Source organism: Labrus mixtus, chromosome 9 (assembly GCF_963584025.1).
Source record: "Labrus mixtus chromosome 9, fLabMix1.1, whole genome shotgun sequence".
Lineage (NCBI taxonomy): Eukaryota > Metazoa > Chordata > Actinopteri > Labriformes > Labridae > Labrus > Labrus mixtus.
This window is the reverse complement of record NC_083620.1, coordinates 18078982-18105512: the sequence shown is the minus strand read 5'-3', so window position 1 is coordinate 18105512 and position 26531 is coordinate 18078982. Positions and strand designations below refer to the sequence as shown.

General features: G+C 39.4%; 1 protein-coding gene across 2 annotated transcripts in view; it reads right to left on the bottom strand.

The window, feature by feature from the left end:
- Positions 1-26531, bottom strand: part of pitpnm3 (PITPNM family member 3) — an 80453-nt gene that overhangs the window by 40929 nt on the left and 12993 nt on the right. Inside the window, exons 2-3 of one of the 2 annotated variants that reach the window (XM_061046649.1) lie at positions 20648-20743; positions 10430-10540 (exon numbers count right to left, since the gene is read on the bottom strand). In XM_061046649.1, the coding sequence (XP_060902632.1) occupies positions 10430-10540; positions 20648-20743 (207 nt within the window). The remainder of the gene's footprint in view (positions 1-10429; positions 10541-20647; positions 20744-26531) is intronic. The other variant, XM_061046650.1, reaches the window with a different exon arrangement.

Here is a 26531-nt window from a genome sequence, read left to right as displayed (position 1 = left end):
GAGCAGGAGGATGGGGGTGAGAGGCAAAAGACCGTATTCATCATGGAGAACATTGGCTTCCAGACTACAGATTTATATCTTCCCGGGGAGTAGGAAAATGGCAAAGTACCCTCAAAGTTTCCTGCCTGCTGGAGTGTGAATCAGCTCATTGGAGACTTACACAGTGAATAATCGTTGTTCCGTGGGCAAACATGCAGAGAAAACAGCCGTGTCTTGCAAATGATTGTCGCCTCTGAATCTTTAAATCAGTTCAACAGGGCGTACAGAAAGATGCTTTTACGAAACATTACGGGAGATTTACAATTCAGAACAATGCGCTGAGTACATTTGTGGGAACTAATAATCAATAAAACAATATTTTACATAACTCTATGCAATCACACTATTATACGGTATCTTTATTGTTATTACAGCTCTCTGAGATATTTTAGGGTCTTTGTCACTCACTCAATTAACACAAATATATTGCAAAAACAGAGGCAGCACGATTTGTTTAAGCTCTGTTCTGGTTTCCAGTCACTCCTGAGAGAAAACATCTTGGTCCTTAGTAGCTAGATTGCTCTATTTTCTGGGTAGAGGGCATACTCCGAACTTTTTTTTTAATGGAAAACATTTGTTGCTGCTGAAAAAAAACAAAACTCATTAATTTGGTGACACTCAACCAGAAACAATGAGCTGAAATAAGGAATGTTTTACACGGCTCCATTTCTCTCCGAGGTCTGTGACTACCAATGTCATGTACAACTAGCTTTTAATCCAATCCAATTAAATAACGCATGCACAGCAACATTGTAGCGCATGCTTGGCATGTGGGGAGTTAAGTGATGTGGTACAATAGCAAACAAAGCCCATTTAGTATTATGGAGTGGCCAAACTTGCAATACTTTCCCGTAATAGACCCTGATTCAAGTGCTATGTTAAACAAAAGTCAATTTGGAGTAATTGATTTATCAAACTGACCTTGAGAAAAGAACACAAAGGTATCCCGTTCAAAAGTTTGTAACAACAAAGGACAATAATTCAGTGTTGGAATGGATGACCTTGGGAGGAGAATATGCAGTTTTCCACTCGTTGTGTTTTATTTCAACTGAAAGTTGTCTTTTAGAATGAGAAGAACGAGTTCAGTTACCTAACATCAGATCTTAAGAAGTTTCTCTGTATTTCCGTATGAGACTTCATCACGTTTGTAGAGAAACATGGCATTCCTCAGCCAGCCTTCTCATTATTTGCTCACAAACATTGACTGACGGGTAAGTCTAAAAAGCACCATTCAGATTTTGTTTTTCACTTAGAAACCACACATCTCTATAGAATCAAACAACACCTCCTGGTAGTGTCTTGTACAGTGAGATATGAATTTCACCGACATATATCCACATTTGTTTGTAATCATCCAGGCTAATGTAATCATAATTACACAACAAAATGTCTGAATCTGCACATCCTTATCAGCAGTGAACAGAAACACTGGGAAAACAGAAGTCCCCAGTCTGGATATAACCAAGGAGATTGCAATTACATGGATAACATGCCTATTAGGCAACTGGGCATGATGACTCTACTGTGATTTGAATGCCTGTGCTGTTGTGAAGCAACAGGCTGGTTAGGAGGCTCATTTGGAGGTTCGCTGCCCCCTGACTGGTTGAACAGCCCCCTCTGACCCCTGGCACTGTACAGGCATGCTAACATGCTCCACCATCTGTTCACTGCTGCTGGGTTGCTCTTGTCATCCTGCTGGGGGAAAAGACCCCTGGAGACACCGACAGCTCTAACGCATAGCGCTTCAATCCCAGAGTGCTTCTCACAACAGTTGTCTTGCAGCCACCTTCCCTTGGTAGTTTCTAATTGCTCTGTTTGCTTAATATTTCATTCATGGACATTTTATGAATCACGTCCTGGCAAGAGCACCAGTTCTAGACCTGGAAATTTTACCCTTGGAAAAAAAAAGTATTTGTATACTATACTGCCCTACAAAGGCAAAAGACCTTAACTCGCCAGAGTGTACAACTGAGAAAAATGACTTTAAAGTCTTTTTGTTGTCCAGCCAAATGAGTTGCAGGCAGAATATTGGAAATGTGGCAATTCTTTGTCTTTTTAATCAGGTTATTAATGTTCATAAAAATCTTTAGCTCAAACATGACCTTTGACCCTTATTTGGAAGTTAAGGTACTCTGCCTTTGCGTTGCCTGTACAATAATAATGGGTCATGCCAAGGCAAAAGGCATTAACTTCCATTTGATACTGTATTTCACTTGGTTGCATGGTTAAAATAACACAACCAACACTATTTCTTTGCTACACTTTAGTCAAGCTACTGTGTGTGTCAGAAGTGCTTGATGACAGATATTAAAACAAAAGCATAACACCTTAACTCCACTGCAGTGAAACAGTAACTTCACTTTGATCCGCAGAAAAACAAAGGCAAAGACCCTTATAAGTGAAGTTATTGGACTCTGCCTTGGTTTCTCAAGGGCTTTTGGAAGTTAATGCAAATACAACCTACTATTTTCTAAAAACAAAAACAGCACAATTGACTCAAGATATTTGTCCACATAATAAAGCACATCTGTAATGTTACAAAAATGACAAAAACTCATTTTTGAAAAGATTGAAGTTACTGCCTTTTGCCTTTGTAGGGCAGTATAAACTGCTTGGATAAGTTACTTCTGTCATTGGAGATCAAGTTGATAACCAAAGTTCAGCCGCTTCTTGATATTGATGGGGCGGTAAGGGAGAAGTGACAATGAGATTTTGCTGTGTTCAAAAGTTTGACTATTTTTGACAGAGCGCTCCGATCTCAGTGACTAGAAAACCTGAGGAGAGAGCTGAGGATGCTCAACACTGGAATTAACTGCATTGGTTTTGAATTGAAAATGAACTCTGCCAGGCCAAAAAAAAAAAAAAAAGCTGTCAGATGCCAAACGTTTTTTGAAAGCAATGTGGGACTTAAGTGGTATGGATTTATTTTCTACCTGACTGTTACCACTATAGCTCTGTTGCTTTCCTGTAGCGCATAAACACAACACTTGACTAACATTTGTAAAGAGTCAAGGAAAGTGTTATCTATGTGAAGCTGAGGGACGTGTTGTACTGCACGCTGGGTTTGTTGCCTTTTATTATGTACAGTTTGTTCCTTCCATTCTGCCTCTTTCACCCCCTCCCAGAGCTCCAGGGGGCAATACTGTTGTTTGGGTGTGATTATATGTTCTCAGTGTGCGATCACGCACCATTTCTTACAACATATCCTGTAAGGCAATATACAGAGAAAATACAGACAGATGGCAATACACACTGATAGAGAGCCAAAAAAATAAACAGAATGAAGGAGAAAAAACATCTTCAAGGAAATTACGCCTAAACAGATGTTAAAATAAGAGCTGAGTGTTTAAGGTCAGTAACTTTGCACCATCATCCCACCACTTCTGTTTTTTTTCTTCTTTTATTATAACTCTGCTGGGAAATTGCTTTCACCTGTAAAGCTGTTAAGCCCCTTAAAGAAGTCTCCCCTGTCAAGTGAAAAATACGGAGAAGAAATTTTAAAAAAAAACGGAATTAAAGTGCAACGGCGATTGTGCCCATGCAAGCATGTGTGTGTGTTAAAAATGATTCAGCTCATGTTGGGGGGGGGGGGGGGGGAGGAATAGAGAGAGTTGGTGGGTAGAGTACAGATGAGACTCAGACTGCAAATTTATGTTTTCAGTCACTCTCTCTGCGTGTGTTTTTGAATAGAGCCGCAGGGTGCATGCAGAACAGAGAGCTGTGGCGCACCATAGGAAATGGAAAATCATTCTTCCTTTCAATATAATATATTTCTCTCCGGGGTCACTTTGTGTGGAATTAGATTCTCAACATATATTTTGGTCCTTGTCAGGTTTGGGGGTTTTTGTGGCAGGGTTTATCACTGATTCATCTCCACTCGAATGTCTGCTTCCACTGACAGAGCAATTTTAGCAAATGTTATCCTAGCTTGGCAGAACATACCAAGGAAGCAGCCAAGTATTTTTTTCTCCATCACGGAGTCCTCGATCAGTTGTGCAACACAGCTTTTTCAGGGTTTGACTACATTAACAGCATCAGCCTGTGAATGAAGTGTGAACAATACGGCAATAAAAGGAGCCCAGCATAAATATATAAACGGGATTGTTTGCAAAGAGAACAGATGGAAGATTGATTTTAGATTACAGGATTTCACTGAGCCTAGAAAAAGTAGAAGGAAAAAGAAGAGGAGTAGAAAAGAAAAGAGCCAGTGGTGCTGCAGGCTTTCCTCGCTGTCTCTGGTGGAAACCCATCACTGTAGCCTCCATCGAGGAGGAAAGTGTTTACCGTCGCCTGTGGCTCGTGGAGTAATGAATGTCGGAAGATAGAGAGCAGGGGGAAAATATGAAACATGATGAGGTGACGCGATGGGCATAAAGTGAAGGAGCCAAGAGAGCCGGGGGGGGCAAATGGATGCTCAGAGAAAGTAAGGAGAACAAAAGAGAGAGTGAAGGAATCATCAAGAGCAAAAGAGAGAGGTTACAAACGCAGAGACGCATTTGAGGAACTGACTCATTTACTGTGATTAAAGGGGAGCGGCCGTAGCATTGCCACACAGGCTGACTGAGTACAGCTGCACCTTTAAGGTCCCCTGATGAGCACAGGGTTTAGAGGAAGATGATCATGTATTTGATTAAAAACTCTGCTCCCTGTACTCATGGACACTATTTCAAGGTTCATAATAACCGCAAGAACACAGCTAAAGGAGAACGAACAGACTCTCTGAACCGAAGAATAGAACGTGTTAGGCCTAAAAAGATGAACAGGTAATCAAATCAACCTTCAAAATGCATATCATCAACTTGTCTGATGCTCTCTCCCATTTCAGAGACTTGCGAGTGAAACAGCAAAATACGATGGGGGGGGGGGTGGGGGGTCAGTTTAGGGAGGAAGGTGTGTCCAAAGGGAGCATTTGTTTTGGGCTGAAAATCTGCTCTGAAAGTCGATTGTGTCTAAATATATAGCCATTTAGGAAACAAAGTTTAATCAACAACTTTGTTCTTAATGGGACATGAATAGACAAAATTACTTTCACACTTTAATCAGGAGGACTTTATTAAGACCGCAAACTCATTGGAACGATGTGAATGAGATAAAAGTAAACCAAGTCATGAACCAAGGTTTTTGGAACCGGTGGAGTCGGCCCCTCCAGGCCTTTAAAAAGAATGCATATATAAGGCACTTCCTTGCTTGAACCCTCATACAGTCTTTGATGGAGACAGAATTTCTCAATTCATCTTAAAATTACATTTGGCATTAGAAGTTTTTGGTTTCCTCAGACCCTAATTCCAACTGTTTTTTTTTGTGTGTATTATAATCATACTAAACAGCTAATTCTGGATGTAGATGGTTATATGTCAAATCCTCCAAGATAAATGTGTGATCTAGGCATTAGATAAAATGGGCTTGACTTCTCTTTGACTTGCCAACGATTACACAATCGGAGTGTCAAAGTTGTTGAGCACATGCTTAGAACTCCTGTAAGATTTCCACCACCTTTGCTGCTGCAGCTATTGTTGTTGCTGCTTTGAGATCTTTTTTTTGTTGTTGTTGTTGCTATGCCCCGTTTTCCTCCGCTAAATTTATTTTAATATCCCTTTTGCTCCCACGAGTGTAGGATGTAAACAAACAGACGCGGCAGATCCTCAGCGGGCTGATGCACATTTATATTCAGCACCGTTGGGGAGTGTTTCTATTTTTGGCGTTTGTTTGACTTTGTAGAGCCTCAGAGATGAGAATCAGAGATCAGGAGAGAGTGAGAATGCAATTACCATGAACTTAAACAGTGTGGGTTAAAATGTAAACAGCAGCCTCAGAGCTTAAATGTGTACTGGAACCAGCACTCCCGGTATTTTATTACCATCTCAGAGGCTGTGAGTGGGACAACATTTCAGGCTCTGATAACAGGTTTGCTGGAAAACAGATTTATGCACACATGTTTTACAGTTTCAGTCGTGTGTTAGGATTGAAATGGAAAGTAGGAGCAACGTCCGCCCTTGAAGAAGATTAGCCTCACAATTCTTTCAGACATTATACAGGACAGAGAGAGAGGGTCTCAGAGGTTGTCAGTCTTAAGATACTGGAGGATCACACAGAACAGATCATGTCTGACTGAGTAATAATGTTTTGGTTCAGTGGCCCTTACTGTGGATACCCAGAGATGTCATGTACTGTACATCACACAGTTTATTTAAGGCAGGGGTCTCCAACCTTTCTTCATCTGAGAGCTACTTTGAAAAAATGAAAGTGGCCAAGAGCTACTTGCATCAAATCTCTTGCATTTATTTACATAGCACACATCAGCTGAATTAAGCTATGGTTTGTACACATGTGAAATTGCAATAAGACAATGCTTATCAATAATCTTAAATTCACATCAAGAAAGAAAATATTACTTCTTTACACTTGTTTTTAAGGGCCAAATATATGGATAGTGGGAAGAGATGCATTTACTGTCATCAGATATATATATATATCTATATATATATAGATATATATATATATTTTTTTTTTTAACACAGTCGGTCAACCTATAGGCGAGCTACTTAAAACCTGCCCCCGAGCTACCTGTTGGAGACCACTGATTTAAGGTAACACATTCCTAGCTGTAGATGGCAGGTCTTTTTCATTTTTTCAATGGGCCCTAGAATGTACTTAACTCCTCAAGCATCAATGTGAGGAGCAGCTTCAACAGCAGCAACCCTGTCATTAATGGAGTCATGGAAGTACCTCATTTTTTTTTTTTTATCCAAGCACTGATGTAGACGAATAGATATTTACAGTAACTGATGACAGAACCAGCAGGAAGCTGTCAACTTCATGAGCCTTCTGTCCTGTCCAATCAAAAAAAACGACTTCAATCATCTTACTGTGTGCCTTGAAAAATACGTGTTTAAAATGACTTTTTCTCATTGATTTGACTGTACCTCAAAGTGCAGGCTTTTGATAACTACATACAGTGGCTTTTAGATGAAGAATGAAGATCAACAAGTGGCTTTAAAGTATAATTCTAAAATGATGATTGTCTTTAGATGCACATGTGGACATCAACAGTACCTGATCCAAGTTTCCTTGCTGATGGTTCTGACTTCTGTTTGTCTAAATCTAAAAGTCCTGTTTCATCAGGTAACCATATACTCGCAACTCAGCAGAAACACATAAAAACATAGCATCTGGCCATCTCTCTCTAAGGAATGTGTACTCCACACCAAGATTGTTACACTAATAAATACAGCTGATGCAATATTTGGACCAAACTCACTCAGTAGGCAAAACCGAGTAACTCATTTTAAGTCAATCTTTATTGATGTGAAAATCTTCAAAACCATCATTTTTATGTACAGTAGGTGTTTTGAGACACTTGGGTGCACTAATTTAGAGTGTCTAACATACTTGCTTCTTTTAGCCGTAGTTTTAGTCTTAATGACTCTACATAAGTATCCAGGTCTTTAAAAGCTAAATGCTCCTCTGTTTTAGCCAACAAGTATCTCTGTCTGTCTGCTGTTATTTGCTGGAAGGTAGAATATTGTGAGCTTTAAAGGTCACATATAATCCCCCTTTATAACAAGTTTAAATAAGTCTCAGTGCTCCCATAGACAGGTCTGTGAAGTTTCTTGTTATAAATCCACCCTGATCTATGTATTTTATCAGGCCTATAAACCCCTCTATTTCAGCCCTGCTCAGATCAGGCTGTTTCTGTGTCTGTATGCTTTAAATGCAGGTGAGCTGTTTTTGATCAAGCTCCTCTCTGGAAGGGCTTTGGTGGCTCTAGTTTCTTGCACCATGCCCAATTGTTTACAGTGAGAAGGTAGACTCAGAGTGGAAAACAAACAGCAGCTTGCTGGTAGTAGAGTATAAGCAATCCCTTTCATAAGACGTTTTCAACAAGCTAAAAATATATCATTATGAACTGGTTGGCCCTTTTTGTTTTATTCATGAAAAGCTGATATTTCTCAGGCTGTAGAAAACCTTCATGTTTTATTTTCTTTACTGTTGAGCACTGCAAAAACTATGACCTGCTGCAGCGGAGCACTTCACAGGTCATTACTGTTTTTTGTGAGAGCTCTGTTGATGGGGTGCGTGGGGGGGGGGGGGGGGGGGGGGGGGGTGTAAAATATTCACAATGTTCCTACTTTATCAGTTACCACAGCATGACTTGGTACAGCATCTCTGCATGAGTTGTTTCTTTGATCACTGCAGGACCAGACGACACACACACACACACACACACACACACACACACACACACACACACACACACACACACACACACACACACACACACACACACACACACAACCACACTGATTAAAAGCGTCCACTCCAGTTTGTCAAACCTCAGAGCTGACCTTTTGTATAAGAACCGGTTCATTTATCAGTAAACAAAACGAGTGCTGTTGCTATCAGGACATGACTGACAGACGGAGCTGTAAAGCACGGCTGAATTTAAAACCGTTCATCATTGATTTTATTCTATAAAGTTGAATCAGTCCTGATATTTCTATGCTTGCATCCAATTTAAACCCCTCACTACCATTTTGTGTAATATAAAGGCAGGATTGATTGTGGAGAAGGAGAAACTTAATGGTATAAAAATGTATGTATAAATGTATAAATGCATGTGTCCAGTAAGTTGATAGGTAACTGCACTATTTAATGTGTGCACATTACTTACAAATCATAATGGACAGTGGCATAAAATATTAATGGCATTCGCTCCTGACGACAGTGATTGAATTTCTCATGAAGTCCCCGCTGTGGGAGTTCAAGTATTCTATTAAGAATCACTGATCTCTGTGAATCACAGCGCTGATTTATGATGTGTGCAGGTGTAACTGATCTTTTTTTATTCATGTCGGAAAAAATACTGCGAGTAAAATCCCAGGGCGATATGTTATGTAGTTACTGTGGTTGCAAAATCACACCTGAGACTTTGATAAATGTATCTAATTACTCGACTTTCATACAGGAAGAACTCGCATTATAAAATGTTTGATTTAAAATCGGTGTTCAGGATGAAAACAATTGAACCCCTACTGATGCATGAGTTTGTTCCCCAATTATTCCCTCTACAAAAGGTATTTCACCAGGAAAGGATGAATCAAAAATTTAATGTTAATCTGCTGGGCTTTGAATGACGGCACTCAGAGGGATTGAATTTCTCATGAAGTCCCCGCTGTGGGAGTTCAAGTATTCTATTAAGAATCACTGATCTCTGTGAATCCCAGCGCTGACTTGTGATCTGGGCAGGTGTTACTGATCTTTGGTTGGACATACATTAACCAGAAAGGGGAAAAGAGGAATCTCGTGGGCTGTACTTTTTTTCTGTCTGCATTTTTTATGAAAGTTCAATTGGTTCCTTGAATTCCAGTTCAGGGCCACACCAAACTCCTTTCTGCCTACATGATACTAGTAAAGGATTTACACGCTTGTGAGCTAAAGCTAGCAACAGCTCTACTCACAGCCTAGCTAACCCCTCGGATAAAAAAAACCAACTTATTTTCAACCTTGCATTTGGCTCTGTGTTAACACAGCCAGAGCCAACACTAAAGGATAACCAAGCTAAGAACCATCAAACAAACCTCTGTGGATAATTTGACTACTGTCAAACTCTAGAGACCGATGAAAACTGAAGGGTTAGTTTGGGACTCTGTTTGGAAAGTGAACAGCCTGCGATGCTGTTCGTTCTTTAATGCTCTTTGTACAATGATGCAGCAAAAAAAAATAGACAAAAAGGACCAATGTTTGCAAAGATTTGTGAGTTGGAATCATGGACTTCAAGAAGATAAGACTTGAAATCTTTAAGAACTAAAGGAAATTCTGTTAATAAAGCATATTGCCATGTTTACAGTATTCTTTAAATTCAATTCCATCAAGAAATGGAAAGGACAAAAATTAAGAACAGTTGCTCTGGATGTGCATTAATACACCGACAAACAGATAGAGCGGAGAAAAAACAGTAGTATGCGACATGTCCCAAGCTCAGTTCTCTTTATCAGGCATCGTTGAAAACGGAGGAAAAGCAATGAGAGCAGAAAACACATCACATAGATCTCAGTCGCACTCGTCTTTATCTCTGCCCATGTTTTTTTTTCATGCATTAGCATCAAACCCCTCGTATTTAGATATAAATATTGTGTCAGATGATTCAGTGTAAAAAAGTGAGTCATTACACCTCGCATGGATAAATTAAAAGAGTAATGCTTTCAACACTTTTTTTCCCCTAGTGGTTAAAAATGCCTTAATGTGGCTTTAAATAGAAACAACTGTACATCCATTATTATCATCATTAGCCACCATTATGGATGTGTGAGCTGGCAAAACTCACACCTCGTAGGGAGTAATCATAAATGTGTATATGTCTGTGTGCATGTGCATGTTTGTGTGTTTGTACCGTGCGACTGGTCCTCCATGTGTCCAAGAGTTTCAATCTGCTCCACCAGGTCGTTAGAGTTCCACTGACTCATGCCAAGCAGCATGGCACTCTTCCCCTCCATAACATCTGCTGGGACACACACATACACACACACACAAGTACACACAAACACAAAGAAGAGTAAGACGGTGCAGCGATGACAAAATCCTTTTCTCTCTGAATTTAAATAATAAGGCAGCTAATTGTTCTCAGAGCTGGTACTTATCATTTCATGGTCAACACACCTGCATGACATCTAAACAACACGTCTTCTTTTGGCTATTTAGACAACCGTAGGCTGACAATTTGCCCATTTTTTCAAAAAGTGTACCTCTAAACCCAGACCAACACAGATCTGATTTGTGTCAGTTGGGCATAATTTCCTCTCCATTTACATTTTGCTTTCCAAGCAGTGCAAACTGCTCATGCCAACATGAGTTGACAGCTTAATGTTCAGCTACAGTAGTAAACAAATCAGCAACATGCTTCATGACAGAAAAACAACACGGCAATCAGCAGAGACATGTAAACACACCGTCTTTTACAGTGCTTGTTAGGGCTGAACACGGGGGGAATCGCTATTGTGCTTCTTTTTTCGACCTGAATGATGTTTACACACTTAATTAACCCTTAATGCAAAGAGAGCGGTCTATCATGTCAGTTAAGCTACTCTGCCAACTGTTTCTATTTGTGTAAGTATTATTACACCTTCAGCCTCACCACTGCAGTTTGATAAAGATTTAATGGCATATACATATATATATATATATATATATATATACATATCGTGTGCTGCCTGAACGTCCTTCAAAGGAACCCCTGTGGAGTTTTCTTATTAACAAGAACATTCCCAGTTTCTTGCAAAAACAGTGTATGTAGGCTTGATGCCAAATTCTAACCTTTTGCCTGCCATACTCTGCGGTTGTTAACATTTGACTCAATGTACTTGCTATATAACACGTGCCACGGTAGATAATTATTACTTTCACATTCATTCCTAAATACAGTATAACCGTAGAGAATTCTGCCATGATGTCCACCTGAATACAACCTGTAAGATTGCATCAGGACTCCTGGTTCTCTTCCTGTTGGACCCATTTTCAGACCTAATATATAATAGTTTTCCTTCAGGCATGTTTTCTGACCTCGCTGCTGTGCCTACACTACCAGATTGAATGAAGGTATTCCTATTATTACAAAGCGTTTGGCGTTCTGATCACGACAGCTGCCTCACTTGTTTTTATATTTGCCCAATCCGCCTCTCAGTCAACCTCCCACTTTCCCCTGGCCTCTGCGTTTCTATGAAGCTCTGAACTCATGAAGTGCTATTCTTCAGCTGTTCACAATACACCCTCAGGATCCTGAGGTATTTCTTTATAATGTTAATCTATACTGCTTTGTATCCTATCTTCTCCCTTGACCTGAAAATCTCCCTCGGCCATTTTTAAGGACCATCCCATTTATTAATTGTCCCTGGAGGAGCTCAAAGTGAGGTAGTGTATGTGGAAGGCTTTAATCAATTCAATTTATGTGTGCTGCAACGTAACATGTTGCACACAAATTGTTGCTGCTTTAGCCTGAAAAATGCTTATCCAGAACCCTGCAGCTGTTTAACCCTGAATCTGATTGCACTTGTCGCCTTTGTCTGTAAACAAATATTATTGGTTTACTATTAACTTCAGATCTGAAAGTGGGTCCTTCCTCTTGCAGTAAAAAAGCTTGTAATTCCAAGCAGGGCTTCACAGAAAAAAACAACCATAAAATCAAAATGCACAAGTGTTGGCATGTGGCCACTTTAAAACCTTGAACCCCCACATTGGCACAGTGTGTGACGAGCCCTGTCATAGCGCAGGATATCTTGAGCCAACAAGTTAAAGAAGCCAGGTTTGGTGTGTGGTTCAGCATGACCAAAACGATCGTCCACAGCTGTCCGAATGACATCCAAGACAGTCTGAGACAGGATGAGTCACACAGCAGGATGAAAACCCTCCACCTGACACCCATCTCTGCTCACATTCCTGCCGGGTGGCTCTGAAAGACTGACGCGGCTCTACACAGCCTGTCCGTTTGGATCACACAGCGGCTGGTCTCTTGGTCACAGTTCGTCTTTTGCTTTGTGCTCCGACTTTACTCGTTGTTAATGCCCTCTCTTCCCTCTCCAGTCAGACAATACAAGACTGAATATAATGATGCAGGGACACACTCTTGCAAATAAGCAAAGGGGAGAAAATAAAAACAAGAAGAAGCCAGAAAGTGACTCATAGGTAGGGGAATTATTCTGTATAAAGATTCAAAGGGTGCAAGAAAGCCTGTATTTTGGACAGGGTGGAATGCAAAACAGGTTTTACACTGATCCCTGAAAGAGACAGGCTACCAATTCATCTCCTGAAGAGCACAGCAGAGACACAGCCAACACAGAAGCTCCTCTGAGAAGCAAAATGGGTCTTTGTTGAATAAAACACTACCTGTGCTAAAAAAAAGAACATGTCATCCGCGGATATCAGGGGCAGCACAAACAGCCAAACAAACAAAAAGCACCAACAATCAAATCAAAAAGAATGAATCGGCTGTATCACCTATTTGTGGAATATAAGCGAGAAAAGCAAAACAGGATTTGTACAACAAGCGAGAAGAAAAACAGGAGAGTGCAATGTGCCTGCAGCCAACAGCCTCAAGGGAGAGACAAGAGATTTAGAAACATCCTTCAACCTGTCAGCTCTCAGTGAGTAAGTGTCAGAGCTGAAGAGAGACCAATAGTTGCAGTGATTGTTAAAAGATGACGAAACTGCCTCCCCCTGACCTCTAACACTTTCATACATTGCCTTTTTTTTTTTTTGCAATCCTAAATTTCTTGATCCCATCACCGTGTGTTACGTGAAGAAAGGCTACTTCCGGCTTTATTGTAGGTCCTTTAAACTACTTCAAGTGACAAAGTATGAAACTGGGCTCAGGGGGTTATCCTGTGAAATGGCGTAAAAAGAACGAGTCTGCCAGGTAAAGAGGCTAGCAAAGATTAATGGCATCTTATGAATTCAAACACCTCGAGTGTAAATCCCAGGGAGACCGTTGTTTCTGTAATTGGATTTGTGAGAGTGATAAAAAAAATTGATCAACTGTATTGAATTTCATGCTAAATCTTATAAACTGAGGAGGAAAAGATCTGCTTAAGCCTATTTATATTGGGTATGTAACTCAAAGGATGCTGAAAAAGATAGATATTGGATAGATAGCCATTCTGTACAGACATCTCTGGTCCTGAGATGATCCGTTTTTCCTTTTCCTTAAAGGGGTCATATTATGCTTTCTCTGGTTTTATATGCTCTTTAGTGTGTTTTCCAAGTGTCCTGTGCATGTTTAGGCACATCTATGTGCAAAAATTAAAAGTCTGCGGAAACGCAGCTTCTCCTACATCCTCCTGATAGCTGCAGCAGTAGCTGCATGTAACGCTAGCACAGTAGTGCTAAGGTGCGAAGGCATGTTAGCTTGAGCAAAAAAACGGACTTGGAAAGAAGTTTCAGCTCCTACTCTCTGTGGCAGCTATGGAGATTCTGGTGCTTCTGGAAGTTCACAACCACAAATATGCCAAATATATGTCAGAGTATTTTTACATCACAATAACTGTAATATCTCGACTACTGCAATCAGGGGCATTTACTATTTTTTTCAACCAATTAAAAAGCTTTGTCAAGGTCAACTTTTCAATCAAATTCATCCTGATGTTGTCCTGCCTTCTATCTTGTGATTTGTCATATCCCTGCAGCAAATACGCCATGAAACGGCAGTTAGATACTCTCAAAGTTTCGTGTCATGGGGACCATGAGTTTGCGGTTAAAGTTTCATCTCTGCTTTAATATTCTGACATGTCAACTCACTCTATTTTCAGTGTCAGTTTGAGTCCCTTTGTGTCGTTACAATTTTGTGCCGAACACCTGAAGAAACAGGTGTTGTGCAGCAACAGATTCATTAAAGTCAAACACTGCAGCACACCTCCAAATCAACACACCTCCAACCAGAGACAAAGAGGTAAGCAGTGAAATCAGCAGCTGCAGGGACTAGAATGAAAAATGTGTTTCCTCTGTGATACATGGTTCAAATGTTCTGTGGCGTGAAGTGCAAGCCAGAAATCTGTTGGATGGATTGTCATGTAGTTTGTATTTTTTAGTTATTTATTTTTCCTGGCTCAATTACCAAACAAAATGTCACTTAAAGTAAATACAGTTAAGCCTCAGAGTATCCGGATTCTGGGCTTTACCATCAGGCGGTTTAACAGTCTTCTGGCCCATAAAACTAGAACTTCTGCATTAATGTATCTAAAGATAAAATGTTGAACGATGCTAACCACCAAAAATGTTGCCTCTTCAAAAAAAAAAGACACCATGATACAGAACAGTTGAGAGAATACACTGACTGGAGAATCTATTCATCAGAGTGATAGAACAAAACAATATTGGAAAAGAGATAGAATTTATCTTTTATTCACTCTCCCTCAGACACAAACATGCCCAATAGTTGTGAGAATAAAATGAGTAAGGACAGGCGATGGGATGGAGTGGATTACATTACCGACACTGATGAACAATCTGATATTCTTTCACCATCAGCTCAGACAAAAAAAAAATCCAGACAGAATAAGATGTGTGTGACTGCGGGCTCTTCTCATCTTTTTGAGGGCCAGCTTTTATTTTGCAGACCAGAAGAATGATTACAGTTTTGGAAAGTAACTTTAAAGTGTTTGAATGGGAGAAAGGTCTCCGAGAGTAACACTAATATAACATCATAACTGCTGCTCCCATGTCCTTTCAGACTTTTTTCTATTAGAGGGACATTATTACTACAATGGAAGACAGCCATCTTTACACTGAACAATGCCTTTAAAAGGTTAATGAATAAAAGTGAATCAGCAACAGAACTGATAAGAATCCTTCCTCCTGTTTTCCTTTTTGGCTACAATTGTCATCATGTATATATATATATATATATATATATATATATATATATATTTTTTTTTTTTTTTTTTTTTCTTTACATTTGTATATTGATATTTGGCATTTTTAAAGGAATGATGACATCTTTCACATAAATACAGCAGAAATCAAGTATATCTGTATATATATGTAAATGTCTCTCTGAGTCATGACTGTCTACAATGAGTGAGAAGCTTGAGTTCGCCAGCTGTATTGTTACCAGCGCCTTGTTTACATGGACGGTACGGCCTTGTATATAAAGCTGTTTTAGTCAATGACTAGAGAAAAGAAGAATAACACAGGCCTACTCACTGCTTATTTTATCTCGGCCATTCCGTGTCAATTTATGTGCAATAAGCTATGAGTTAACCAAAATGTGCTAACCTTAACAATGCTAACACAACAATGCAGGCCACAGGCAACTGCAGTCCAAGCAAAGTACAATTTTGTCCACTGCTTCTGCTTAATCATTTTGCATTCTAATTGATAACGCCTTCGTGTGAACGCGAGTTGAGAGGGGTTGGAGGTGTGCCGCTGGAGGAGAGCGGAGGCTTCAGTATGGTGAAGTAGAAGCCAAACAACACTTTGTTTTGGTTTTATGCTGGTACTCAAGAGCGACAGCTACTGGATCAAAAATAAGACATTCTTCCTTCAAGGAATAGTTTGGCTTTTTGTGAACTATATAAATTTTGTTGTTATTCTTTTTTTTTATGATATGGGTTTAACAAAGATCGATACCACTCTGGTATCTATTCCGTATTGACCCGTCTGTTTTTTGTTGCCTTTTTGAAGCACATGGTACTTGGATTTTAAAAGGGCTTTTACATAAGTAATTGTTATAATGGTGTACATACTGTTTATAACTAAAATTAACAATCATCTTAATAACCTGTTTTAAACTAATTGTGTTTCATTTATATCATTGCAGATCAATAACTACTCAGCAACTTGTGCAACAAAGAGTTTTATTTCTAACTTACAAACCAATCTGCCTCCACAAAGAGTGGAGAGTCAAACCCAGCAACACAATAGGCTGCAGTCATATAATAAAAAGATGTCCTACTTGTATATGAACATGATTTATCTCCAGTGGCAAGTTCATGGCTCTGAACTGCTGAAGCGGATCACAGCGTGAATTTGCTTTCACTTCCTCTCCCATTATTCAAATTCATGTCATCAAATAACAAATCTGGATTAGCACATGGCAAATTTGTCAGCAGCTTACATCAATAAACAAGGTGACAATTGAGTTGGCGCTCGCTTGAAGACACACTCAGTCCTGATTAAAAAAACGGCGCTTCAAAGCCTGATTTGCAAAAACTCGGTTAGTTAGCTGTGGGAGCTCGGTGGCAGCAAGTGGCTTGATTTTTCATATTTGTGACGTGAAGCAGGTGGGGGGGGGGGGGGGGCAGTAGAATTTAACAAACTCTTTAGATATCTATATCTATCTATCTATCTAGTGCAAAAAGGAGTAAGGGCAGCCCTGAATAAAATGTTCTCTGCTTTTGTAAAGGCCTTGAAAGAGCTGAAACACGCTGTTCAAAGAACTACTACTTGTATAACGTACACGGTTATAAGGCAACACTACACAGGACATTTGTTTCTCTAGAAACACAAGCAAAATATTTTCTTGACACGTAAGAAGGGATAAATCACGTATTTTATTATATTCTAATTCAGGGTCAAATGATGAAAATGCACTCATTCTAACCTGTTTTTAGAATAGAAACATCAGTGGCTGCAGAAAATTGAGGTATTCATATTTCATAGTGTTGGGATTAAGTTGACTAATCACTAACATCCCTCATTATGTGATCTAATACAGTCTGATGTAGCAAATGCATCTCATCTGAACATGTATGGGACATGCATTAACAGGGTACACTCAGCAATATATCTTTGGCTCATCAGATCCATTAGGATGGAGGGTTAGCACAGTTATTACTGTGATTGTGGTGCTGTTATAATAGAGTTCTAGTACCTCTTTTATACCATTAGAAAATCTGAATTAAAGTGGCTTGATGCATTTTCATGTAGAACTACAATACTGTTGCATGTACACTGAAGTGTAAAAAAAAAAGTGTGATGAAGGGCCTATGGCACATTATCACCATTTTTGAAACATTCAAATCAAAACCCACATGTGCTGTTTGAAATATGAGCACGTCGGGTTGCATCATTACATTTTCAAGTGGCTGCTGAAAAAGTACATAAAGATGAATCAATATTGAAATTGAAATTTCGTATGCGCAAGAAAAATGGCTCATAAAAAATATTCAGGCTTCATCTTTTCAGCAGAACACTGTGAAATATGAAATGTTAATACATTTTCATGTTGTTGTTATTTTACAAAAGGCAATCATCATAACCACATGAATGAAACTCCCCCAAGTCCATTGTTATTGTTTGAGCTGTAGCCTATAATACAACAAACCCCCCACTCAGTCACACGTCAATCTAATTCTTTCACCGTCTCTGTTCTCCTGTTATGAGCTGAAATTACCTTCTGCTAAAGAATGCATATATCCAGTGTGCAGGGAAGAAATGAAAACTAGAAGACTGGTTATTTGCAGCAGAGATTGAGAGTCGCAGTCTTGCAGTTAGCAGGCCACTGTGGAGGGCCATCATTTAAACAACAACCCTTTTATGACCTTGTTCCCTTTTAAGGTGCTGGGAGGCATCTGTATCACTGAGTTCATGTTTATATTTGGAATAACTTCTCTGGGTGCATTTTCTGCAGGACTGACAGCCCCTCTTCCCCTGAGCTCAGGCCATAATGTCTCAAAGCAACCATGCGGAGAAAACAACACCTCCATCTCCTTGTTCTTTCTCCATTATATTCCTGATTACACAAATAAGATAGCTTTGTTATCATTTATCTTTTAATGTCCCTCCCTTCATAATGAAGCCTCTCTCTTGATTGACATTTCTATTCACAAATGATTTAACACTGCACATCCAAAGGTTGCAATAGCAGCCATGTTGCTAAGTAGAAAGGATAACATACTCCTCCTCAGAAGCCATGTCTGGTTCTGTAGGTCACAGAGTTATGTCTGTTCAATATGAACCTGGCAGCAGCTTAGCTTCGCGAAACCAGTTGAAACTAGAAGATAATGCTGGGCTAGCAAATGTTTAAAAATGAACCCTCCAGCTCTTCTAAAGCTCATGAACACAATATGTCCTGCTTGTTTAAGCCATCCAGGCAGCCTCTTATAAAAAAAAAAGTTGCAATGATACGTCTTCAGAAGAAATGTAAAACTTCTTATTCGGACCTGTTTTCAAATTTTATCTGCCATAAAAAAATCTCAATATTTTTGAAAACCACTTTTGTGGCATTTCAATAATTAAGAGGCTTAATACAGCCACACTTAACAAACACCAGATGCTTCCTTTTCTATTGTTTGCGTCTGCGGTCAATCCCCATGCCTTTTTTATTTTAAACCGATAAAGACGACTCTTTTCTATTTGTCTCAGTTAAAAAAAATCCATCGTGTGCTCCAGATTGATTGCGGATGGTGAGGAACATCTGTTCCCATACAACACATGAAAATGATATCTTGTCCCCTTGTGATTCCTTGGCATAGATAGGTGCCTTGACACCGGTCTCATAAAGTGCATTCTGAGCAGTGTACCGCTCTGCTCTGCTCTGCGACAGCTTTGATAAGATAAATATTTGATGCTTTCCACGAATGTGTGCAGTAAACGTCGCCTCTAATGGTAAACAGACTATATGCTAGAAAGAAAAGAAACATAATAGGGCGGGAAAAACTGAGGAGGAAGGAGTGAGGGGAAATTAGATTGACAGAGAAGAATGGAAAGCATAAATCAAATTTACATACACAAAATGTGACATTTCTATGACGACAGTTACCACATCAGAGCGCATTGAAGAGATAGTGACACAGTGTTACTCTTCACTTCCAGCATCTTTTATAACACGTGAAATAATGTTGAACAAAATCCGTCAATACACCGCTGGCTGACTGACTGTAAAATAAGAACACGTTGTTTTAATTATACTTAATTGATAAGTATCTCTACCTTCTTTATCTCAGGGGATAAGTGCTTGAAGAGGATAATTGGTGGGATAAGCGTCCCACTTATTCACTGATGAACCTCCCCCGGGACCATGGAGAGCATGTCTATTTCTGGTCAGTAAGAGAACTTGAATACATTGAAAAGGACCTTTAATACAAAAATGGATAGTGGATTCAGGTTTGAACATGAGGAAAATTTAAATACACAACGCATCTGAAAGATATGTTACTGAAGCTATAATTTCACCCAAGCCATGACAACAATCAGGAATACACACTTTTAGGGCGCTGGTAGCCTAGTGGTTAGTGCACATGCCCCATGTGCAAAGTCCTCAAAGTGGGCGGCCCGGGTTCAAATCCAACCAGTGACTCCTTTCATTCCCCACTCTCTCTCTCCCTAATTTCTGACTCTGTCCACAATCCTATCTCTAAAATGAAGGCAAAAAAGTCCCAAAATAGACCTTCAAAAAAAGAAAAGAAATGCACACTATTTGATCAATTAAAGCATGAGAACAACAAACTCATCTGGATCGCATGATCCATTCAGTTGTCCAACATTTCACTAGTTGATAACACAAATCAATACATTTTTAATATCAACTGTGTTAATCTAACTTGTAAAGTGAATTTTCTCTCTGAAGTAGTTGTTAAAGTTGGCTGACATTTTTCCTGTTGGCTAATAGTCCTTCCACTGGACGAGCTTAATGACCTGTACCCTGAACCTTTAACGGCTTAATGAGGCTCTGGTCCTTCGTTTTTCCTAGAGAGCTAAAAGATTTGTTAATGAAATTATCATTCGACTAAGTGACAATGAAATGAAATGTCAAATTCTTTTAATTCAAATATGTCATACTTAGAAAATATTTCCGTGTTTCAGCTTCTCAGTTTTATAGATTCACTGCATTTCTTTTCTTTTAGGCTACAATGTGATGTGCTTTATGTTGTGTCATGTTTGTGTATTTTAAATATATACATATAGATACATTTAGTGATACAGTTACAATCTGTAGCACTACTGGCAACCTCTGAAACTATCAGGAAGTTGTATTGAAAAACCTTAGTATTACTGATAATAAGTTTCAGAAATTGGACACAAAAGCAGCATCATGCATTGTTTCAGATATTATTTTGAACCATTCCTGTTGGACAGACACAACAATGACAGGATCAGATGGCAAATAAAATGTTATACTAACCTCTGGCATCAAAGAACTCCTCATCGGAGCTTTCAACTGATTCTTGTGCAATATTCTGCAGACACCAGTGTGTGGCGCTGTGCTTTCGGGATGAACCTGTGCATAAAAAGACAGAAAATGTGCTTTTAGACATAGGAGAAATGAAAGGGGCAGGGTTGTGCCATAACCACAGAACACAAGGACGATAAATCAAGCAGCTTTTTACCTTTTATTTCCTTTCTATTGATAGCTTTAGAAGTTCAGATTGAAAAGAAAAGCATGAATGCCGCCATGTGGGGGGTGATGGGCTTTTGAGTGACACAGCAGGTGAAACGACCTAAATGGTCTTCTCTTTGAGCGGTGTCAGAGCACACAAGTGTCTCAGTAAGGGAGCCAGACAGTGAATTTATGACCTTCAAGAGCAATGATAAAAAGGGATTTAGGGCACTTTCCATTTTTTTTTTTTGTACAATTTTCACTGTGTCGTAACCAGATATAAAACCACTGCCAATAAGAAGTGTAGCAAACAAGGTCATTAAAATCAAAGAAGCAGAAAGTGGCTCTGACACAGCGGGATGAAAGTGATAAAATGCAAAGCCCCCTCTGCTAAGACCCGTATTAATTAACTCAATAAAGCGATGACCCAGCAGTTAAAATGTGGAAATGTGTTTATCAGTAACTTAAGAGCATCATGTAGGACAGCGCTTTGTTGTGAGGGTTTATCCCTCAGCCCAGGGTAAAAAGAGGAGGCCTAGAAAACATATGTTTGGACTTTTTGTGATTAATGTTATGGGTTATATCAAAACTCTGTTAACATGAAATGGTTTATTTCTAGCCAATGTTTGATCTTGAAGACAACTAAACGATGACAACCCAAAGTCAAAGTCTGTCGTATGTTGGAGGTACTCAATTCAAGGTTAATGTCCAGTCAGAGTTGGGGTTTGACCTCCTGATTTTTTATTTCCATCCAAAATTCACCATCTACCCAATGTTGGAGGTCGATGTCAATTCAACAATGAGTATTTAAATCAACAGGATTTCATGTTGAACCAAATATCAATATCTGGCCAATGGTGAATATTAATGTTTTCTTTTTTGACCAGAGTTCCACATCTGTCAATATTGGGGCAAGGTCAAACTCCAACATTTTGATGTTTTGATGTTGACCTGATTTTAATATCAAAGAAAAATTCACATCTGCCCAATGTCTGAGGTTGATGTCAAATCAACATCAGGTTTGGAAGTCAACCTGATTTCACAAACCCAACCTTAACTGCCTCAATCATATGTCTGTTCCAACATCAGAGTCCAAAGTTGGAGTCAGACATCTTTTTTATATATGTTTTCATCCTGGTGTCTTTTTTTTTAGGAAGCTTGTAATTCTCAAAGTACAAGCGCTTATATCAGTGGGCCATACGCTCTATCACCATTGTGTTCCTTCATTTGGTGATAAAAAGTGACATAACAGGCTTTAAAGATTAGGACTTTGGATCATTACTTTAAACTACTGAAAGAAAGAGTGTAACATTAATGTTGTTTAAGTTTTCACAGAGTTCCCCACAGGTTTTCTCCTCTTTGGTAAAGTGCCTCAAGTATCTAATCCTCTTAAGCGTCACTCCACTGATGATACAGCTGTAATAAAGAGCATGTTTGCCAGCAGGCCCGGGGTTAAACTTTGAAGCCTCATTTTCTGTAGTCTGGGTCTATTGCATTTTTCCCGACATCACAGCAAAGACACAATAAGGCCACAAGCAAATCTAAGGCTTCTCTATATGAAAGCAATCACACAACACTGGGGAAGATCGGGAAAATTGCTCCATTAGACTTATAAAACAGGCCAAAATGGCAGCATTTACTGGATTCCAAAAAGATGAGCATTTACTGCACATCTGTATGCATACGACAAAGAGACGTTTTGCTCATTACATTTCAAGCATACATTCACTCCTCATTGGAGGAGACATTTCCCTCCTGGGACAGTGAACATTTTCTGCCCATCACCAGCATTGCACTTCAAACACTGCAAAACTCAGGCTCATCTCCTGAGCTTGTTTTGAAAGATGTTGCTGAGAAACTTGTCCCTTGAGATTTTGCAGTACTTGCCTGTTGTCAACTCTACCCAACCATGTCACACATGGGAATATTTCAAGGCAAAATCACTGTTTTCTGTGTGGTGGTACAGTAATGAAAGAACAATATTGCAAAGACTCAAAATCATTGCTCTATTGTTTCTCTATTGGGAAACAACATTTGTGTTGAAATATTTCTGTCAAAAACAGACCAGACTAGGCCACTACAAGGTGGAGGAAAAAACAAGAAAATATTGTATGTTCTAAAAATGTCAACAGTTTTACTTTACTGTTAAGGACCTCCTCAGAGAAGATGGAATCTTAAAAGAACCATGACTTTCTACTTGACTGTGGTCACATTAAAGGCTTTATATGCGATTTTTTGATCCAGCAGATGTCGCCCTTGAGCACCAGCATGAAACCAAAACAACTCGCGGTGCATTGTTGTGTTAGCATGCTAATGCTAGCGATCTTTATTATGCTCGTATCTTCACACTGCATGTAAATTTACCCGAAATAAGCGTGATCTAGAAACGTAGTTAAGCAGTGAGTACAGTATGTTATTCTTCTTTTCTCTAGTCCCTCAATTAAACAAGTTTTATTCGTGAGGGGAGGAGTCAGCCGCCGGGCCGTCTATGTCAACATACAGAAAAAAAACTCTGAAAACATCACAGACAGTGGGACTCAGGTGTTACACCCATTGTAGACAGTCATTACTCACAGAGTTATTTTCAGAGGATATACTTGATTTCTATTATATTTAAGTGTGAAAAATCGCATATAAAGCCTTTATGATGCTAAAACATCTGGTAGCTTGCATTGACAGTTTAAACAGCATGAGGGTTAGCTGGACAACTAGCTTGCGATCAGAGGTTTTGAGGGCTGTCCTTGATTTTGGCCGGTTAGAATATTAAGGGCTTTGCAGTGTGGCATCACACCCTAGCAGGCAAACAGGCCTTTTCAAGTTGGGGCACAGAGTAGGCTCCTTCATGGAGGTCATTAAATCCATCAAAATTATCATTATATATATTTTTTCTATATACTGTACATTAATCTGGAGGAGCTGCTCTCATAAAGGGGTGAATCTGTAAAGACTCAATATACTTTGTGAATCAGATCCTGAAATGGAAACAGGGAGTAGCACAATTGATGCGCAATTCATAGAACTATAAGCAGCTGCAATCTATTCTTGGTAAATTCCCCACTTAATGTGTAGTGTGAGTACATTAATTGAAGAGCCTTCCTAAGTACATTTTGGAGAGACTTGTACTTGGACATTTACCTTTTGTGTTACTTTACACTTAGATGAAAACATTTCTTTTGTTTCCCTTTACTTCTCACTCTACTACTTAGACATTTTCGAGTAGCAAATAAACGATCATGTATTTCTATGGATTCAGTCATCCTACAGGAAATGTAGTAGTTAGGATTACATTGACCTTTATCCGCTGTTACATCAGTGGTTCCAACACACCAATGGATCACAGACAAATGTGATGTGTTATTCTGGAATAGGCCATTGAGCATGAATTCAAATGGGAGATTTTCTTTAACCAAGTGTCTAGACTGTTGTATATTTTCTTAAATAAGTGATATCGGAGCACTTCTTAACCCACTGATTCTGTAGCTTTTTCTGACAAGTAGAACCATGACATCCTCCAGAGCATAAATAGTCAACATGCCTACAGAGTTAGGCTGAATCTCGGTATTCAACCTTTGAACTAGCAGCTAGTGTATCGGTCAGGAAACCATTCTCCTGGGTATCCAGAATCTGAGAAGCGCCACAGAGCCTCTAACCCTGTCATCCTGGCCTTTACGTGACGACGGGTGAAGAGGCTCAGGGGAGGCTTGGTTTCTCTGAGCATTGATTGTGCTTCAACATACAGACTGCCCGCAGGCGCAGCGTTTCTTCTTTCAACCAATTTAGGTTGAATAAACTATGTGTGAGGAGCTCAACATATAATCACAAGGCAATTTAAACAAATTACACAATTCTGTGCTTGCGGAGAAACAAGCAATTACTGTACAAGACATCAACAAACGACTATTTTCAGGAAAATACTTCTCCCTTAGGGAATGGAAATGTGTCTCCACTTGCACAAAATACAAGCTGTAGCTTTAAGTACATCTGATATTCTCTGCAAAGACTTGGGAAGAGTATAAGTAAATACCTGAGCTAGGGACTGACAGTATTCAGTTATGCTGCATGTGTGTAAGCAGGGCTCAATCAAACAAAAGACAGTTGTTTGTTATTTACTAATGGACCAAAGTTCACATCATAAAAATCATTAAAAATGCTACAGCCTTGTTAGTAGTGCTGGGTCACTACTGTTGAAAGTCAACTAGGTTGCCTTGAAGGCTAAACTTATTGGCATGTGTGGATGCAAATTTCTGCTAGGTGGTTCAGAATCTAGTATTAGACCTTCCACACTCACACCTGAGCTTTCTACTAGGATTTGAGGAAGCCACGCTGCTAATGAGGCACACCCATGTGCTGAGGCATTCCTGTGTGCCACCGTGTTCAAAGCTGTGGTTGACAGAAAGCACACGCCAAGCGAGAAGAGGTGCTGACGGGGTACACAGTGTGAGCAAAGGAGAGAAACTACTTTGAAAAAATAAAAAAACACTCCAGATTCAGCCATCCCAAGCAAGCTGCTTTATTGAAAAGAAAAAGAAAAAAACAACAACGGCAAAAAAAAGCTGCCAATAACTTTTGATTGGTGGAGTGCATTGGAGTCACTGTTAGTCACCTAATGAGACCTGACAAAGTAATGTTGTCTTTAATGCATACACTGCTGGAAAAGATGCCCATTTCATGTTACTTCTGGAGTTGCACATCCACTTTGAATTTCTTATAAGGTTCAGGCAATCTGTCTGACTGCTTGTGCTTCTGAAGTCTTGCTCAAGCACATATCACCAAGTGATGCCTTCCCCGCTGGGTAATGGACATGATTGAATTGGCTCCCTGCAGGGCATTTCACTACACTATATGCTTGAAAGAACTACAGATCATTATCATACAAGCAGTGAGAGTGTGAATCTCTGTGCAGCCATTCCTGTTTGTACATTGCAGCCAGGCACTAGAAAAAAAAAAGAAAACTTGTCAATATGAAAGATTAACCTCTCCTTTAAAAATTCAATAGCCAACCACTGTTAGATGGTAAGTTGGTTTCCATGTGAAGTACAAGTAGACAAAAATTTAATTTCAAACAAGGTTTATGGTTGGTTTCATTTACGGACCAATTAACAACATCACTTACAAAGACAGTTGTTTGACAGGTTGAACAGCTAAAGCTTGATTTATACTTCTGCATCTGATCGACACTGTAGCATACGCCGTAGCTTCGAGTAGCCCTGTACCTAGAAGCCTGCGTACAGTCTGATGTTCACCTGCTCAAAAATGTAAATACGTGTCAGGTGACGTCAGAGAGCGCAACTTCCTTTTTTTGAGTATTTTATGGAAATGACCTGGATGAAGTTCAGAGTGGATGCTGGACATTTCTCACATTCACTGCTTTCAATCCAGATCATGCAGCAGGAAAAATGGACAAAAATGTTTTTGTTTTAATCCATCAGGTGCTAAAACAAATGATACAATCGTTAATGATAACAGTTCAATTTACTTTCTATAGAAACGATATTTTCTCCTCTCTGTCAAATTGTCATGCCCATCTGTATGCTCATCCCACAGTACTGTATTCCTTTTGCTGACACTGCACATCTTCTCCAATTCCACAATTTATTTAGCAGATGCTTTTATCCAAAGCGACAAACATCAGAGAGTAAATACAACACACATCCGGCATTTTTCTAATAAGCTCCATGTTAAAAGTAGA